At 39.0% G+C, this 18,550-nt stretch overlaps 1 protein-coding gene across 2 annotated transcripts; it reads left to right on the top strand.

Annotated features, from left to right (window-relative positions):
* On the top strand, nucleotides 1-9,567 carry CCNJ (cyclin J). Of its 2 annotated transcripts, none has more exons than XM_015867272.2 (5): nucleotides 1-107; nucleotides 2,005-2,215; nucleotides 4,630-4,929; nucleotides 5,022-5,181; nucleotides 6,570-9,567. In XM_015867272.2, the coding sequence occupies exons 2-5, from the start codon at nucleotides 2,149-2,151 to the stop codon at nucleotides 6,982-6,984; spliced, it is 942 nt and encodes a 313-aa protein (XP_015722758.1). In that variant the 5' UTR covers nucleotides 1-107; nucleotides 2,005-2,148; the 3' UTR covers nucleotides 6,985-9,567. The 2 variants fall into 2 exon arrangements, with proteins under 2 accessions (XP_015722758.1, XP_015722757.1); XM_015867271.2 differs by having other exon boundaries at nucleotides 15-476.
* The last annotated feature ends 8,983 nt before the right edge of the window (nucleotides 9,568-18,550 follow it).

Genomic DNA, 18,550 nt, shown 5'->3' with positions numbered 1-18,550 from the left:
GCTCGGCCCTTTAACAATGGGCGAGGCGGGCGGCGCCGCGTGATGGCCGGGCAGCGCTCGGCTCTGCGCCGCGCTCAGGTGCCCCGCGCCAGGCCCCGCCGCGTAGGGTGAGTGGGGGCGGGGGGAGCGCCGCCCGCCCTTTGTTGGGGCGCGATCGGGCCCCTCGCCCTGCGGCGGGGCTTAACGAGCCTCAGTTGTGCCGCCGGCTCGTATGACGGCCAGCTGGGCCGAGGGGCCGCGGGGCCCCGCGGCGAGAGCGGCAGCTGATCGCGCTTAACTGCGGGCGAGCGGGGAACGGGCGAGCGTGGCGCTGCCCGCCCCGTCCCGTCCCGTCCCGTCCCGTCCGCGCTCAGCCGGCGCCGCTTCCTCCCCTCCGGCCAGGCCCCGGCCGCGCTGCGCCGCCCCCCATGGAGCTGGAGGCGCAGTGGTGGAGCGGACAGCTGGCGGCAGACATCCACCAGGCGCTGCGCTACAAGGTGGGGCCGCCGGGGGGGGCGGCGGGAGGTGGCAGTGCGGGGCCGGGGGGGAGCGGGGCGAGCGGTGTCGGTCCGGCGTGGCTGAGACCTGAGGGCCGTGTGTCTGCAGCGGGAAACGCGGTGTCGTGTGCTTCATCACTGCCGCGGTGTTGACAGCTGACCTGCCCGCCGGGCTGTTCTCTGTCTGTCCCGTGTAAAAGCAAATGGATTCTGCTCAGATGTGCGAACGGCTCCGAGTTCAAACTCAGGGAAGTGGTGATGTTACTGCATCGCCGGCAAAGCATCAGGAGCACTTGGGGCTGTTTCAAATAGCTTCGGCTCCGACTGGAAGTTGCTTGTTGGGGACGATTCGGTAAAGAGCATCTTGGCTGGAAAAGGAGTCGATAGTGACTGAACCTATTTCTGCTGCCTTAGAGGTTTATTGTTCTCAAAGGTGTGACTGCCAAAGTAACTTGTTGAGGGGGAGGAACACGAGCGAAACAGGATAATGGGTGTTCTCCCAGAGTTACAATTACTACAGCTTAGTCAGCACTGTGAAATTCCAAAGTTTGGTAGGACGAGTGGCTTTGGTCGGTGCTTTTTCCCGTTTCTATAAAAATACTGTAGAACTTTGAATTGGAAAATTTGGGCTGACTCAGTTCTAACCTCATGTCATCGGACTGTCCTGCTGGAAATCTACGTGTAGTCAAAATCCTACTTAGTCTGCAATGCACTGTGTAGCTCATAAGTGTGTGTGACAGCAGGCTATGGCAGGGCTGCTGCGCTACACTAAGGGGATGTGAGCAGGAGCCCAGGGATTCTACTTTTACCAGCCCCAATTCTGTATTTCAAACACAATGCCAAAGGCTTTTCTGTAGCATTGGTAGGGCTTTGGTGTCCTCCCCCTCTTCAGATATCAGACTGTGTGAGGTTTTATGTGCGTTTAACTCGCTGTCTGAGAACATGCTGTAATCAGTGACAGTGCAGCATCAGTGAGATCAGATTAAGTCAGGGTCAGAAGTGCATGCAGGAAGTGATGGCATCCCCCTGCCCCCTTCCCTGTTCCCACCCTCAGTTATAGTTCTCGGTGTCCCTTTCCCAAAGGCACCTGCACTGGGACATCCCATTGCTTTAGTACAAAGTCTGGTTGTGCAGATCAAACTGCAGCAGGAGAGGGCTGAGTTAAGCTATTGGACTTTGTGTTGAAGCATCTGAGCGGTCCTTGCATACTGCTGGTGCTTTCCTGCTGGGGAAGCCTTTGCAGTAGAGTAGGTAAAATCTACAGTCGCACTAGCTGATTGATGGAAGTACGTTAAGCCTTACGCTATTATATTAATGTTTTGCCGAACTAAAGTATTTCTTAATTCTGTAATACCACAAATACTCTTTGCTCTGTGAAAAGAGGTACAGAATCTATAAGATCAAAAAGACGGGGAAATAAATAGTTTGCAAGTTCCATAATAAATGTGAGAATACCAGCTATGTTGGTTTGATGCCAGTGTACACTAAATGGTGGTTTTAATAAAATTGCTTGCTGCTGTCCATCCAGGAGCTGAAGCTGCCCTCCTACAAAGGCCAATCTCCCCAGTTACATCTGAGAAGATACTTTGCAGATCTGATTGCCATTGTGAGCAATCGGTTCAGACTCTGTCCTGCTGCACGACATCTAGCTGTGTATCTGCTGGACCTCTTTATGGATCGCTATGACATATCCATACAGCAGCTGCATGTGGTTGCTCTTTCCTGTTTACTTTTAGCAAGTAAGTATGTAGCACCGTAGATGAACAAGATCAATACAAGTGGTTCTGCCAAATGCAGGGAGTAGCATGGTGGGAATAAAGGGGGCAGGGGAAACAAAGTGGTTATAAAAGACTGAGGGTTAGATTTGTATACTTAAATTTGGCCCAGCTGATAGAGCCTTTCTTTAGACTTTTGTTTGGACCTCTGTTGGCACCTGATAAGAAAAAGGGGGAAAAAAATGAACTGCAATTAAAAACCAATGTTTGTGTTTGGAAATACAAATTATTTTAAGATGAATTTTGCAGAGGGAAGTTACAGGAACGGAAAGGCTGCCTTCTGAAGGACATGTCAAAGATAGTATATATAGCAATCCAGTGCTGAAAATAATTAAGATACTTGTGATAAAGGAAGAAATGAAATAAACCATATGTAGACTGTTTTGCAGCCTGTTGATGGTGCTGCATGTGTCTGGCTGGCAGAGAGCAGATTTCGTAAATTGTGCTGCTCTTTGTGCAAGCCCAGGCTAATGTAAATCCTGTACTGTGTCACGTAAAAAATGTAACATAGGTGAACACAATGGTGAGTACACGGTACTCTGAAGATAGAATTAATTACAAACATTCATTAAGAACTGTGCTGCTGCTTACATTGTGCTCAGCTAGAATCCCATACAGTGTGTCCAAATTTATACATTTCTGGAGCCTTTTCACAGGTCCCCAGTAATACATGAATGTAGTTTGCAGCAGACTTGCTGGCAATTGTTCATAAACCAAGTGTCCAAGCTTTGTGCTGGTAGCAGAGCTGACTGCTGGTTCAGTTTCTGCTAACCTATTTCTCTATTTTCATTTTCTCAAACAAAAATTTGTGACACTGTAGGCCCTCTCTGCTAGTTAACACCTCAGTGCTCTGGTTTTCTGGTTTTGGTATATTGCTTCCTTTCACTGCACTCTGTCTTCACCAGTACAGCTATTAAACAGGACAGTTAAAAGATGAAAAGAGTTGTTTTGGAATTCTTCTGGGGGTAAATTTTAACTGGATACCACCAGCCACCTTGGCAAAGGGTGGGGCTCTGAGTATAAAAATCTGGCCTCAGAAACCAGTCTAATCCATTTAAGAAAGTGGATAGTCTTTTAACTAATGCCAGATCTTCAAATTAAATTCATGTTCTGAAGAGGATTATTAATTTATTTTTTTCTTAATCACTTCTACTATCCTTTGTAACAAACTGCAAGTAGTGCTTATGACAGCCTGGAGTACATGTTATTCCAAGAAGCATTGTGTGACTTAGTAGAGAAAGCACAAACCAAAATGCTGCTTTAAACTTCTGTCCTGTGTGTCTCAAACAAGTGGTTCAAACAGTGTGGTAAGCTAGACAAATCACGCTGGTATGGCTGATAAAGTTGTGGAAATAATAAGGGAAATAATTATGTGAGCCCTGAAAAGCTTCCATTTCTATAATTACTTGAGCATGGAAAACAAAAACGAGCAGGCTGGGGCTGGAATGGCCTTAACTCCTGTGTAAATACCTCTCACTGTTGGCAGGGCAATCAGCAAATGATTGGTCCTGCAAAAGTCTCTAAAAATGTGCTTTTACAACATATCTGTAGTACCGAATAGAGGGTGTAAGATGGAAAGAATTTGCAATGAAATTGAAATAGCACAACCATATGGCAAACTGTATGGAAATGTGACACTTGTTTCTCTTATTAATGGGTTTTCTACATATACAATTCTGCTTCAGGCTAAAAGCACACAGGCCTGACAAGTTAAAGTCCAGGGAAAGCTGAAGCTACTAGCAGTGTTAAGTTGAAACAGTGTATATGGCAATGTGGTTTTTCAAATGTACATTGCTGAAATCCACTTCTTTGAAATGCTGGAGCAGCATATTTGCTATGAAATCTAAAAATACACCTACCATAACAGGTAATAAGAGCAGATAAATTGGCTAGAGAGGCAGCTGTACTCTAATGATTTCTAGAACCAAACAGGGTTTGTGGGAAAGGGAGAGTGATTAAAGTCAGATGCGGGGTTGTTATGTTTGTCAGGACAGTGGTATTTCACTGATAATGGAGCACATAATACGATAGTTTGGTGACAAAAACTTAATGTGTGCAGTGCCACGAATGTCATAACGTAGCTTACTTCTGCACTTGGTGAATGGTGACTGGTTTGTGGGCAGATGAATCAACAGGAAATGTGGCACTGTACAACATCCAGCATGAGGACGTGTTCTGCTGAAACTTAGCCCTTGATAGTACATGCCCCTTTATGTCTCCAAATAAGTCTTCCATTTGAGCTTTGCATCTGTGGAAAAATCTAAAGCTTGCTTGTTGTATTAGAATTGAAATATGACCAACAACAGTCAGTAGATGCAATCAGTTTTGTAGTTTACACGCGCTGAACCTCTTTTCCCCTTCTTTCTGTTCTTCTGAAGGTAAATTTGAAGAAAAGGAAGATAGTGTTCCCAAACTTGAACAACTGAACAGCTTGGGATGTATGACTAATATGAATTTGGTACTAACAAAACAGAATTTGCTTCATATGGAGTTACTGTTGCTAGAAACATTTCAGTGGAATTTGTGCCTCCCAACTGCTGCTCATTTCATCGACTATTATCTTTCTATTGCTGTCCATGAAACTGATCTTCATGATGGCTGGCCAATGGTTTGCTTAGAGAAGACTAAGTTATATATGGCAAAATATGCTGATTACTTTCTTGAAGTATCGCTGCAAGGTGAGTTACATATTTCAGGTAATTACTTCTTTGTTGTTTTGGCAGATTATGTCCAATTTTAATTAATCTTCTTTATGTTTCCTTCATTCTAGATCATGCATTCTTAAATTATGCCCCTTCTTTAGTTGCCACTGCATGTGTAGCTTCTTCAAGGATTATCTTGCGCCTCTCACCAACATGGCCTACTCGACTACATCATCTTACTGCATACTCCTGGGATTTTCTAGTGCCATGTATTGAACGCCTATTAATGTAAGTTAATAACAGGTATTTTTCAGGCCAGTGTACCAAACTGTTGGTATTCCTAATTGCTTCTAACATTGTGGGTTGTTTTTTGTTTTTTGTTTTTTACCATTAGTTTGTCTATACTTATGTGTTAAGTAATATTAGGTATAACATGCTTAGAGAATCTGTTGAATAGCAGAGATTGTTCCCAATCTCTGTGGCGCATTAACAGGTGAAAAAGAGTATGGGAGGCTCAGGAGCTCCTGCTTGCTCTGAAGACTATTCCTTGGAAGTTCAAAGGAGGCTGATTGTGGATCAAACACATAACACATAGATTGTTTGAAAAGCCAACTTACTGAGAGAAAAAACAGCCAGGTGGTTGTATCTAGTTTTGTGTTACCATGTAGCAATGTAAATAACATCAGATAAAGCAGCAGCAAATGCCAAATGAACCTTGCTGGGAAAGGGTATCAAATCAGTTCTTATGTTCCAAAGCTCAAGATCTAAACCTGTGCCCACATTAATTGCTGTCCCCTTAGAGAGGTTTGCTCTTGCCCACAACTAAATGCACTGTTAAAGTACAGAAAATTCTGGATCTGGAAGAATCAAAACTTCTTAATAAGGTTGATGTTATCACCTTTGACCTCTATTTACTTCAGAGACAAATGTAATGAAATGAATGGTACCTAGAGCACACAAAAATGTGTTGTAAAAGTGTTTTCAGTATCATTCTGGAATGCTTTGATATGGGAGGACAGGGAAACCTTACAGTCTTTTTTTGTAGTACACCATAAAAAGTTTGCAGTCTCTTAAATTAAAACTGTTGATGGGCTGAACCATACCAAGCTCAAGAGATCAGCCCTGTACGTACAGAACCAAAACCTTATCAGACTTTAGGTCTGCAGTGTGAAGCTGGCACCTGCTTGCTTAATCTCAGCATAAAATCATGTGAAAGAATATGTCTAAATATACTTTAGTAAGGTATAAATCAAAGGATACTCAGGTGAACTAAACTGTTTAAATTCAGAGCAGGCCAGAATGTGGTGTTTTTTAAAGAAAAACCTTGTACTCTGTTACCCAGTTTAAATGAGGCAGAGACAAGAAGTGTAATTTCAGGTGATCTGGCACTCAACTGCAGTATACTAGCAGATCTTCTTGCACTGAGGCTATTTTTGATACTGCTGTTTTAATTGTATTGCACTAAACCTGGTTTAGAATTGCTATGAAAATAAGAGAAATCCTGAAAAGAAACAAACTTTGCAGGGCAGACCAAAAAAAAAAAAAAAAAAGGCTTTTTTTAAGGTTTAGAACCTTTCCAGTAACCACAGCATTTGTTACTGCTCTCAAGTTAATCCAAGAGTTAAAATGACTTTTATATCTATTTTAATGCGTTCTGTCTTCTCAATTTGTTGTAGTGCACATGATAATGATGTGAAGGAAGCAAACAAGCAAAAAGGACAACATGCTCAGTCTGCTCAACATACCGTATTTCAGACCCCAGGTCCAACTGCCCAGCAGGCTAATGTTCAACCTCACATACCACAGTATCTCCAAGCTCATCAGTCTTCATTACAGTATCATCATCATCAGACATCACAACAGCAAAACTGTCAACAGATAGTATCAGCTAATCACACAGCATCTTATCCACTTCAGACTTGCCCTGCTGCCTTACAGTCTAGTGTCCAGGCTCGATCGCACGTACAGACTGGTGCTGCCATGTCACTGGCTGTTCCTCTAGAAGTGAAGCCATGTATAAGTGTCTCCTACAACCGAAGTTACCAAGTGAATGGACGATATTCCTGTGTTACTCCCTGCTTTGAGAGGTGATAAGTACAAAAATGATCTTGTACTTGTTTATGGGGGCAGGAAGTTGCATTGTGGGGGAATTATTTTGTTTTTGTGTCTTTCCAGGAAAAAAACAAACAACTGGATTGGCAATTAGTACTGTAGGTCAAATACAGACTGCTAAAACTAAGCACCCAGAACATCTGAAAGAATGTGTATACCTGGGCATAGTAACTTCTTACTCAGGCACTCAGAATAGTCTGTGCTTCTAATGCACATACTTGAAATATTAGCCAAAAGAAAAATGGCTGTGGACTAACTACAGAATTACTGTTTAATGAAGGAGATACGCAGTATTATTTTTGAAGACATTTATGAAATACCACCATACAGTATTAACGTTTACTTTAAATTTACTGAAACTTAAGAATCCACTGAATGCCAGACTTTTCCAAATATGTAGGGACCAGAGGAAGAAACAAATTTCATTTTGATAACTCCATGCTCTTGCTCTTGTGCTGGATATTTGTTTTAGATATTTGCATTTGAGTTAACTGGTATTGTGGCTAATCTTTAAGTTTTGTACCTCACAGGATAGACACTATGTTTTCCCTTCTTTTCTCCTTTCTTATCCTTTTTGTTTAAAGTAACTCTTTCATACTAACTCAGGGAATTTTCTACTCATTACTTTGCTCTGCTGGTTTGTATGCTTCATTGGGTATAATCTGAGGGAGAAAGGGAAGAGACCATAGCAAATGGAGTGGCTTTTCTTCAGGGCATCTACATACCAAGTACCAAAGGGATGCATTAGTGGTCACAGAATGTAGATGTAAACTACTGTCCAGTAGTGAGGTATTAATGATTGAAGAAAAGAGAAAGTTTCATCCGAGCTTGTGCTGTGCCAGAATTATTACAGTGGCTGTGATTCCTCCACATACGTGCACACACAACAACCAAGTATCCTCCAATTGTACTGGCAGTATCAATTGTACAGGGAAGGGCAGGCAAATGCTCATAGAAATCCAGTTCTGTGTCAGGCTTACAGCAGAGGGAAATTCTCAGGTAATAGTGGGGCAAGTTTATAGTCTGTTTGGGAATTCCAGAAGAAAATGCAGAGATCTACTCTTCTAAATGGGTGGGTCAAAATATATTGCAGAATGAACTGCTTTATCACAATTAAGGTGTTGATCATATAACTTTATGAAACTACACTATCTCCTGTGGAGCAGGTAGTCTGAGGGTAGAAAGCTTCACTGATCCAACTCTTGCATGAAAATGGTAATGAAGATACTAGGGAAAAACTTCTTAAAAATAAAAAAACAAAACACCAGCCTCTCCTGTAGTAGAATATGGGAGGAAATTTGGATGACGGGATTCTTACTACTTTAAAATATCTGTACAGGACGTAAGCTTAAGGCTTTTTTGTTCGTTCTTTTACCATCTTCTGCTCATCTTAGTTGCAACACTTATGAAGTGTGTACCATCCCATTGGGGATCTTATGAAGACCACTTTGTCACTGGAGAGAGGGTCTTCCCATAATGTTCAGGAGGGAGAGGATACAGATACATTCATTCGCTCTGGAGTTGAATGACAACATGCTACAAAAATCTATTTATTGATGAGGAGAATAAATCCTGTTCCTTTTGTTCTGTTTTCTCTATGAATCCCAATTTTTGTTGTGGGCTTTTGTAGCATAAAAGTGTAAGTCAAGAGGGGGTTAGGAGGATAACAAAAGAAATAACCCTCTCTGTTTTATTGTTGAGAATCTGTTTTGAAATAGACCTAGGGTGGTCAGTTCTTACTTCCTTTAAGTATAAAATCTTTTTCCTCATCTCTCCATCTATTAATGAATATTTCCACTTATCTGAAAGTAGCATTAAGTTGAGATTTTCCACCTCATAAGATGCCATGCTTTTTGTTCAGCATTGTTACCCATGTTAGAGGGAAATGGACTTCCACCAGTTTCATTTTGTTGCAATGCTATATCTAAGTCCTCAGTACTCTTAACTACCTCTGATACTATGAATGTACAGTAATAGACCATGACTTGAAGTAACAGCAGATGCCTGTAGCAAACTTTTCTGCAAGATCTCCATCAGCTAACTCATCATCTTTAGTTGTGATGCAGCAGTATAGGCTTTTCTTTTGTTTTTGGAGTATTAGTAAAGTTATTCCATAGGCATTTGATATATAAAAGTTTAACTAATACTTAACACTGGAATTATAATAGGTGGGGGGATTATTCAGTTAGTTAATACTACAAACTTACATTTAATAGGGTATTTTTATTTGACAATTTTTAAGGCGTTAGGTCAACTGTAAAGAAATCCACTACTTGCTGTTTGTTTTTAATTTATTACTTAGTCTGAGGTTTTTTTTTCTGACACTACAGCTTCATAGTGACTACAGAAAAAATGTATACTGAACAGTTTTGATGTATTATTTAAAAGGGCTTTACCAGCGTACATTAAAGATACACTGGTCTTACTACTAGAACCAAAATGTTTTCTATAGCATAAATAAGAATGGTGCTCCTAAATGCAAAATGTCCAAAACAATGGAATCTTTGTGAGTGCTATGCATTCAATTTATTTTTAAAAATAAAACTAGTTTTGAATAAGAAATTACTAGTGTATATCCTGCTTTGTTTTATTTTCTTTTAATATTTAAACTAGCCAATATGTCTTCTATCACTATTGCATGTGGGCTGGTTGGAGCTATATGGACTTTCTCCACTTCACCACCCGTTATTTCTATGACACTGTAAGCAGCTTTGTGAGCACTGACACAACCAAAAAAAACCAACCCAAACACAACAAACTGGGGGGAGGGGGTTTGGGTGGGAAGGAAATCATGCAGGAAGGGGCTCTAGAACTAATTGTACCCACAGCATATGTTCAACATTGTACACTTGAACAACCCTGTAACAAAGAAATTGAGAACAAAAGAAGTGTTGCAGGAGCAAAGACATGAATTCATTCTGCTCTCATTCAAAGAAAAGTGATACATGCAATTCTTTCAATACTTAGACTCAATTAGAAGAACACTTGGCTTTGGGTAAAAGGCTATTGCCACAAATTTTTAGGTTATTTATAATAGCTGTGAGGGCAGAAGGTAATAGTTTTTAGTTACTAATGAATTTACTAATAATGTATATGTTTTACAATTGAAACAAGATACAGAACTTCAAACATTCTGTGGGCTGCTCAGAACATCATTCCCAATAAGCTAGAAAATTAAAATTTTGAGGTTTCTATTAGCTTGCATCCATTGCTTCAGGGATAAACTGCAACTGGAAAACCTTCTGTAATGTTATATAGGGAAGGCAAGCTCTGTTCCACCAAGGAATAGGAACAGTACAATACTACATTGTAGTGACATGAGTTACTGATACTTTCCTTTGGAAAGTTTAGTTTTTATCCTTAAGGTGGCAAATGTTCTGCCTAGACTTTTTCCATGAGATCCCATAGTTGATTTTTTTTTTTTTAATTGTAATTACAAAACAGTAATTACCACCTGACCTTTATGAATCTCTAACTACAACAACTGACAGCTACAATGTAGTTAGATGTTCCAGTAGAATTTAAGAGATTTTAAATTTAAAGTGTGAAGACGTGTTTCTGTATGTAACACACCAAGTTTCATCTGCTTCCCATGATCTGGGCTTATTACCCATATCAAACAGCCCTAATTTCTGCCAGAAATTAATTTCATTTAGAAGCTGAAATTCAAAGTTCATATCTTGCAGGCTGGCGTGTAATTAGAAATAAAAGATTTTTCAAGTAACATGGCATACTTCCTTAATAACTTACCAGTGGTGCATTCTGAATGTTCACAGAAACATAAGCCTCCAGAGCAGATAAGGCCTTATCTGACTGACCATTAGTGCCCAGTTGCAGCCTTATTTTTAGTAGTGTCAAAAGCAAATTTTTAAAACACTATGTGGCAACAAGAAGATACAATGCTATTCAGGTCTCCATTACAATGATATTTTAGAAATTAGAGCACATGCACGTACATTTGGCTAGTTACAGATTTTGAAGTTTCCCTATAATTAAATGTTCTAAGTTTATACTACTTGAATAAAATCATAACAAAACAAACAAAAACAAACTTATAGCTAAATGACTAGAAGTATGTCTATAGAAAGTAGCTCCAAGTTATGAGAACTCTTAGTGAAGCCAAGGATGCAGCTTTCTGCCCCAGCCCTCTAGCAAGGGGAAGGGGAAAACTGGAAAACTTATAGGCACTAAAACTGCAAACCTGAGATTCAGTTTGCTTATTCGTTGTAATGTTCACAACTACCATGCAAGTTATTTGCATCATTACTATATCTATTCACGGGTGTATATGTTCTCAAACTGCCCAGAAACTTGCTGTTCTTGGAACACATGAACTTACTCTCCTGAAACAGTAAGACACAAGAACACCTTCAAAGTATGTTGTTGAAGTTCTCGTGAAAGAAAGTGTGTGTTTTCCATAATCTATGAATCATTTAAATGACATGTCTGTAGGAATCTTTTCATGTTAATTGATCATTACTTTCAAGAAGACTAATAGCCATTAGAATGCCAATTTAGAAAAGCAAAGGTTGGAAGGCATTTCAGATACCATCTGGACCAGCCATACACAGCAAAAGCCAGGCCTAGACCAAACTGTCTAACATCTTGTCAAGACAAACATACTAACAAGACTCAAGTGTTGAAGAAGCAGTGGAAAACAAACCTACATGAAATTTAACATTTAACAGTGATTTTGTAGCACTGAAATGGTGCATTACACATTGGTAGTCACACCACAAATGTGTTAATTAGAAATCTGTAGGCTTCTTTGTTTTTAAACAGTGACTACAGCAGTGTTTTGCTAAACGTAGCAGTATGTTTAAATGCACAAATCTCGCAGGAGGGTAAATGGCATTCCAGATGGCTTCTTCACAGATCTCAGGAGACACAGCTTCTTCAGAAATGCCACAGAAACAGTTTTCAGAGAAAGTGCCCATACCACAGAGAACGGCTTCACACATCATGTATTGCATCTTATCCTATCTTAGTGCACACTCACTGTGTGCACAATTATCCATATGGACTTGCCTATTCCATACTCTTCTAGCAAAGCTTATGAATACCAGGACAACTGTCTTCATTGAAAGATGAAGGAGTGGGCATGGAGCCATGCATCCAAAAGAGCATCCAATGACAGAAGTGGAAATAGTATAAGATCCTGCTGGGAAACAGTCTCTCTACTAGGAGAAAATTCCTTTTCAGGCTTCTTTACCTGAGTTCAGATCATGGCTCTAAGGAGAAACTCCCTCACCACTGAGATCATTGTAAATTCTTTCTGAGAATCTCTTGTGAAGCCTCCTGAGACTTAGGAGAACTTGCTGGTAAGACGGTAACAAGCACACAGCACTGCAGACCACAAAGGCTAAAGATACGTCAAGAAATTTTTCCACTTCCTGGATTAACTCAACTGTGAGCGCACAGAAGCAACTTCAAAGCAGTTCCATTGCCGCCATCTCTGTTTTTATTCCCCTAAGCCATTCTCTGCTTATATATTCCTCTCTCTACTATATTAGGATTGTGGGGATTTTTTAAATATTTAACAGGAAACCATGTTATCTGCCTGTTGATTAATTTTATTCTTTACATCCTCCCTACTGACCAAGCAGTCAGCATTCTGGAGAGGACAAAAAACACTGAACTGTTTGTTCAATGTATTTTCAACTTCATTATGAGATTCCAAAAGAAATGTTCTGCATTTTCCAGAGCTGGTTATAATACCTTTCCCCCCCCCCCCCCCCCAAAACAACAGAAAATAAGTATTGACAATAATATAAACTTTCAGTAGAAAAAAAAAATGAAAAAGTCTTCCATATATGCAGTATGACACATCTAGATTTAAAGCAGCACTTCATATTACGACCTCTTACAAACTGTTCCACGTTCCTTTCAAAAAGATGCAAGATGATTCTGAATAAATGAATTCTTTCATGTCAGTAATTACAACACAAATTATAGTTTTCACAAATACTTCTGCACATTGAGGGGGGGAAAAAAGGTTTAAACACGCCAAATTCCACTGGCTTTTACTTTTACCCAACGTACAATTGCAGTGACTGCAACAACAAACTGAGGGAAAAAAACAACCAAAAAAACCCAACAAACACTCATAATGGCTTGAAGAAACTACTAAGAGCAAACAGCAAAAAAATGTAAAATAACATGACAGAAAGGGTGAAATTGGTACTTCTCCATTATTAAAAAGGAAAACGGAGGAACATTTCACAGAACCTGAAAACAACATATTTAAATACAGAAAGAACTACAACAAATTATCACAGCTTTCAGTGAAGGGAAGAGCTTAGCAGGGTTTTTAAGAGATTAAGCACTTACGTAGATAATGAAATCATTCAGGATTTAAGCCAGCACTAATAGAGGTAAAGAAGAAATAGCTCTTAATGCAAATTAGTCAACAGGTATCCATGAAAGGACTTCTTGGGTCTTCCACTCAGCAAGGAGGTCTGACTAAATGCATAAAACAGCAGACTTTTCTATACAGCATAGCAGTTAATTCTCAATTTTTGTAACACAATGGATATACATTTAATTTTTCTAAATACTTCATGTGCAGTAATGTTTTTGATAGGTAAATAACTAAACAATGTTTTGTGTCGGTTGTTTATGCCTCATTATCAATATCTGCATCAGCTGTTTAGAGCAGCAGTTGACATCACAGGCTTTATTTCCATTTAATGTTACAGTATGGCTCAGAAATCCATTTATTTATTTACTTTGTGGCTCTCAGAGCAACAATAAAGAAAAACTTACACAGTGGCAGGAAACTCTACAGAAAGACTCCATAAAAATAGACTACAGAAGCTAGTAACTCACAAATTACACCCATCCTCAGCACAGAAGTTTATGAACTAAGAAAGTCAGCACTAATCTTGGCATGAGTACAATGAAAATATTTAATGTATTAAAAAAAATAATCTCAAATCTATGAATGTAATGAATGGAAAAGCTTCAAAAAGCTTTGAGAAAAATTTATGATAAATCTTAGATTCTAAAGACTGAGTAAAGAAACTCAGTTTAACATTATAAGCAGCAAGAGAGTTACAAAGCAAACTTCACAAAATGAATGTATCTAATATAAAGTCCTACACAAGCAGATACAGGCATAGTAAAAGACAATGCCAGGAAACTGAAACTTGATGAACTGGACGTAAATGGCAGAAAAAAAACATTGTAAGTAATTATTCGAACTCTTCTAGGGATGTGATACATATTCTACCATATCCAATTCTTAAAGAGAAACAGAAGTTCATATCTGATAGCTTATTGAAGGCAGTCTAACTATATTTTCAACACCAAAAATTTTCCCCACAATTTCAGATTTGCTCAGCAATTCCTAATTGTAACTGAAAAGCTGAACACTGATGAACCCAGACTTTCTCCCAAATGATAAATGTTTAAATAGAGTGCCATTGCTTCTGTTGATTCTTGTTCTGTCACAGAATTTCATCGTTCATTAAAGACAGACGAGCATGAAGTCAAACAGTGTTTCATGGAATATATAACGTGATCCATAAAAAAAGGAAACTGTGAGATAAGTCCTCTTATCTCCTAGAAAGCACTGTTAATACCCTCCACCTCCATCTTTTTCTCATTTTAAATACAACAGATAACAGATGCTTAAGTTTAGGGCACTAGCTGAGTTTCAGAGCTAGTCTGTACTGATTGAAAATCAGCAGCTATCAAATAAGTACTATGGATACCCCTGTGACATGAATTACTAGTCTTCTTTCTCACAAATCTCAAAAACTCAAATTATGAAATTAAAGGGCAACATTGTCCCATCACTTTATTATAACCTGCATTATAAGTTGGCTGAACTCATTCTCCATGTCACAACAGAATCTACATCTATTACTCGTGATTCCTTCTGTCATTGGCTTTCGTAGTGGGGAAAAAAGCCACCAAAAACAACACCTAACAAATACAAACAAAGCCATGAGTTTACAAAAGTAAAAAGGAGAAGTATTGTAGATGAACATCAACAGAACTTACATTAAAATAACAATGCTGACTGAAACTCTCCAGAGCATTTTAAAGGAAATTTCCCTTCTTTACTTTCTCTTCATGCTAACCTTATCTTTGCAATAGGAAGCTGTCAGGTCTCTGGCAGATTAACTTGAAGCCCAGGTCTTCAGCAGCATTTCCATTTCCAACCCCCCCCCCGCCCCTCCTGTTCTATGCTTAATTTCAAATGCATTCTATAGATCAAAAAGAGGACTGGTAATCTAAACCATGATCAAAAAATAGAGAGACGTAGCACTGTTAAATAAAATACTATTCTGTGATCTAGGAAAAAATAAATTATGAATAGTAAAACATTATTTTAATTTTTATTAATTTTTTCCCTGAGGTCAAAGCAATGCTAAGATATCAGTAGCAATGCTGTCCAAAACACAGTATTACAAAAATCTGTTCTGCTTAAGAGAAATCAATTTACTTTGAACTGCATAATAATGAAGATACTCATTCAAAACAGTCAGGGCATAAGCCTGACTTTCAGTAACATCGCACAATAATGGACAAAATTCTCTGGTGAGCACATAAAGGAACAGAAAAGTTGTTCTAGTCACTTAAAAAAAAAACAAACAAAAGAATAACATTAATACATTTTGTTCCTTATCTGTAAAAGTCTTCCTACAAACACAGGTATACATGTTGAAAACAGCAGAAGTTTAACCATAGTGCTCCTAAATCACAGCAGCTGGAAGCATTTACAGTTTTTAATCTCTTCTTCAGCAACAAATTTAAAATCTTCTTGCAGCTGTCTCAAGACAAAAGTATTTTGGAACTGTTTATTCCTCGAACCCAGCATACTGTGAAAGAATGCAAGACCAAGGCTACGGTATTTCACAGATCAACCCCCTTTCAAAATACTCCTTTTCAATTAACTTTTAGAGCATTTGTGTATCTTTCTGACTGGCCCAATAGCATAAGCTATCTGAACACACATTTAAAATTGTGTTCCAGGAAAAAATGTAAAAGGACTCATTAATGCTTGCTCTGCTTCCTTTGTTCCTGTTGCTTCCTTTATTTTTCAAAAATATGTGGGTTTTTTTTGTCTGCAGCACAAAAACCTAACTGACCTTTTCTGAGTATTTCTGTAAATTGAAGATGTTTCCTGCAAAAATCATTTTGCTTTATTTCCATAGTTTGACTGGATTAACAGATATCTACTGATCCAGGTAGGTGTTTGAAACTCAGTCAGTGAACCATGTGGGATTCACAGCATAAGATCAGCACAGCACCCACATGGGAATTCCAGCCTATATTCTCCAGAGTTACTCTGCACACCGCACTGGATCTAATGAGTACAGAACATCTCAGAGTTAAAGCATGCACGAGCCATCTGTGCAGTCTGGAATTGGAATGACTTTTACTCCAGTCACAGAAGCAAACTTCACGAAAGTACATTAAAAAAACAAAACAACCACCCTTTCTTCCTTTGGTTTTAGCTGTTGTCTCAGGAAAGTAAACTGAATCAACAGCTTTGCACTGGGGTTTTTATATAATTATAACTACATCAGCTTTGTTCTCATGCTTTACTCTTATTTATTACTTTTTCTAAATATAATTAGTCTTAACTCAGTCACTTATTTATAACTTTGAGGCTAAGGAGCTTGAATGAAAAATATAAATAGCATATACAAGTATTCTATGTCCCAACATTGTAGAGACAGTATGAAACAATGCCTTGAAAATATGTCAAAATGCTCCAACAAAGTCTGTTAAATATTACCATAATCAATTCCATCACACAGGAATGCTCTGGATATTTGGGATTAAGCTGCAATTCTTTGGCATATTTAGTACATTTGTGTGTCACCAAACCATCCAACTCCAGTAGCTATTTCTGTGTTTTTATTTCTTGGTGCACTACAAGTCATCTAAGCATTTAACTGCAGAACACTTAAAAAGAAGAGCTGGTTATTGCATCAGAAATTTCTTAAAATGTATACAATTTTTTCAGAACATACTTCCAATTTTGGAAATCACATTGTCTGATTTACTGTTACATGAAAAATTAACTAGAAAGCATCAGAAAATCTTAAGTTATCACACTAAAGTTTCCCACAGTTCTGAACATGAAATCCTAACTGATGAGAATCCTGATAAAGCTGAAAAATATGATTCATTACCACCTGCATCAAGGAGAATTTACTGGCTGAGAAACAGGTGTGACAAGAAAATGCTCCCTTCATCAGCTGCCCAGCATAAAGCATGCATAATTTTGTGTGACATCAAAGGATAGAGGTTTCTCCTTTTCATCAAGAAAAAGAAAGGAACGTCTCAGTCCAAATCTGCTGATGTAAGAGGAAAAGCAATGTAACATTTTTTTAATAATGTATTTGGATGGTCAAGATCAGAAAGGTCATCTCCTTTCCCCATCCAAAAGCAAAGCCATGCACACACTTGGCCATAGTAACTACAGTTTTCAAACAATATTTATATTTCTCTACCTCATAGACACCTCACCTACAGAAGCAGGTGACAAGCACGTGCCCAAGTATTTTCCTGAAGGAGGATGCTTTCAAGAAACAGCGGAGGAGAAATGTTCAGTTGTCCTGAGCTTCCTGAAAACTTCCAGGTCATGGACTTGGGACATCTCTACTACTTTCACTTCAACCCTTTTTCTTTAAGAAAAAGATCAACCACCTCCATAATCCATAGAATTCTCTATAAAAACCCCTAGGAATAAAAGCAGAGACTTATATGTCACAGACTTCTAAAGAACTTCACAGGTCAAGAGAAATCACTTGGAATGAAATCTTTGATTAAAACTTTAAGAGAACTTCCTCACAGACTGAAGCTTTCACTAAAGACATGAGACCGGAGAAGATATTCAGGTTACTAAGTCCAAAAACTTATCATGCACAAATATGTGATATAAGTCCTTTCATTATAATGCTCTGAACCTTTGGTCTTCCAAGACTTAAAGCTCATAGATTTCAAGTCTATCAGCTGTAATATATTTATGGTCACTTGTTCTTATGCCACTGCTGTCTTAATTTAAAATCAGTCTTTCCTGTTTTGGGTTTCTCTTCCTGCTCCACTTAAATTAACCAGGGAAGAGCTGCACAGCTACATCCCCATCACATGTCCAGGAGCATGTGCTTCAATAAGCAGTGCTCAAGAAGGGGAAATCACAGTCACCCCAGCCTTCTCAGCATACCCTTCTCTAGCCATAGCTGCTCTCATTTTCTGCTCAGGAGAACCACAACCAGAAATTTCCAACATGCTGCAACAGTGCTAATAAAACAGAAGTATCTCCAGGACAGATGAAAACCTCTGAGCAGCAGAGGAGAAATACAACTGGAAACCAAAGACCATTCCTAAAAACAAACAAACAGCTTCTTTGAGCTACTATCATTTTTACTGGTAGTATACCTGGCAAGTATCTGCACCTGGTTTGACTCAAGATCCTAAGGAAAAACGAAAACCGCAGAGCTGCTGTAGGGGGCACTGTAATCCTTGATTTGCTCTGAAAGCAGAGAAATTGTGAAGGTTGATTCATGTGTGAAACTCACACTTG

Source organism: Coturnix japonica, chromosome 6, assembly GCF_001577835.2.
Source record: "Coturnix japonica isolate 7356 chromosome 6, Coturnix japonica 2.1, whole genome shotgun sequence".
NCBI classification, from domain to species: domain Eukaryota; kingdom Metazoa; phylum Chordata; class Aves; order Galliformes; family Phasianidae; genus Coturnix; species Coturnix japonica.
The sequence above is the reverse complement of the archived record's forward strand: the minus strand, read 5'-3'. Positions and strand labels throughout refer to the sequence as shown.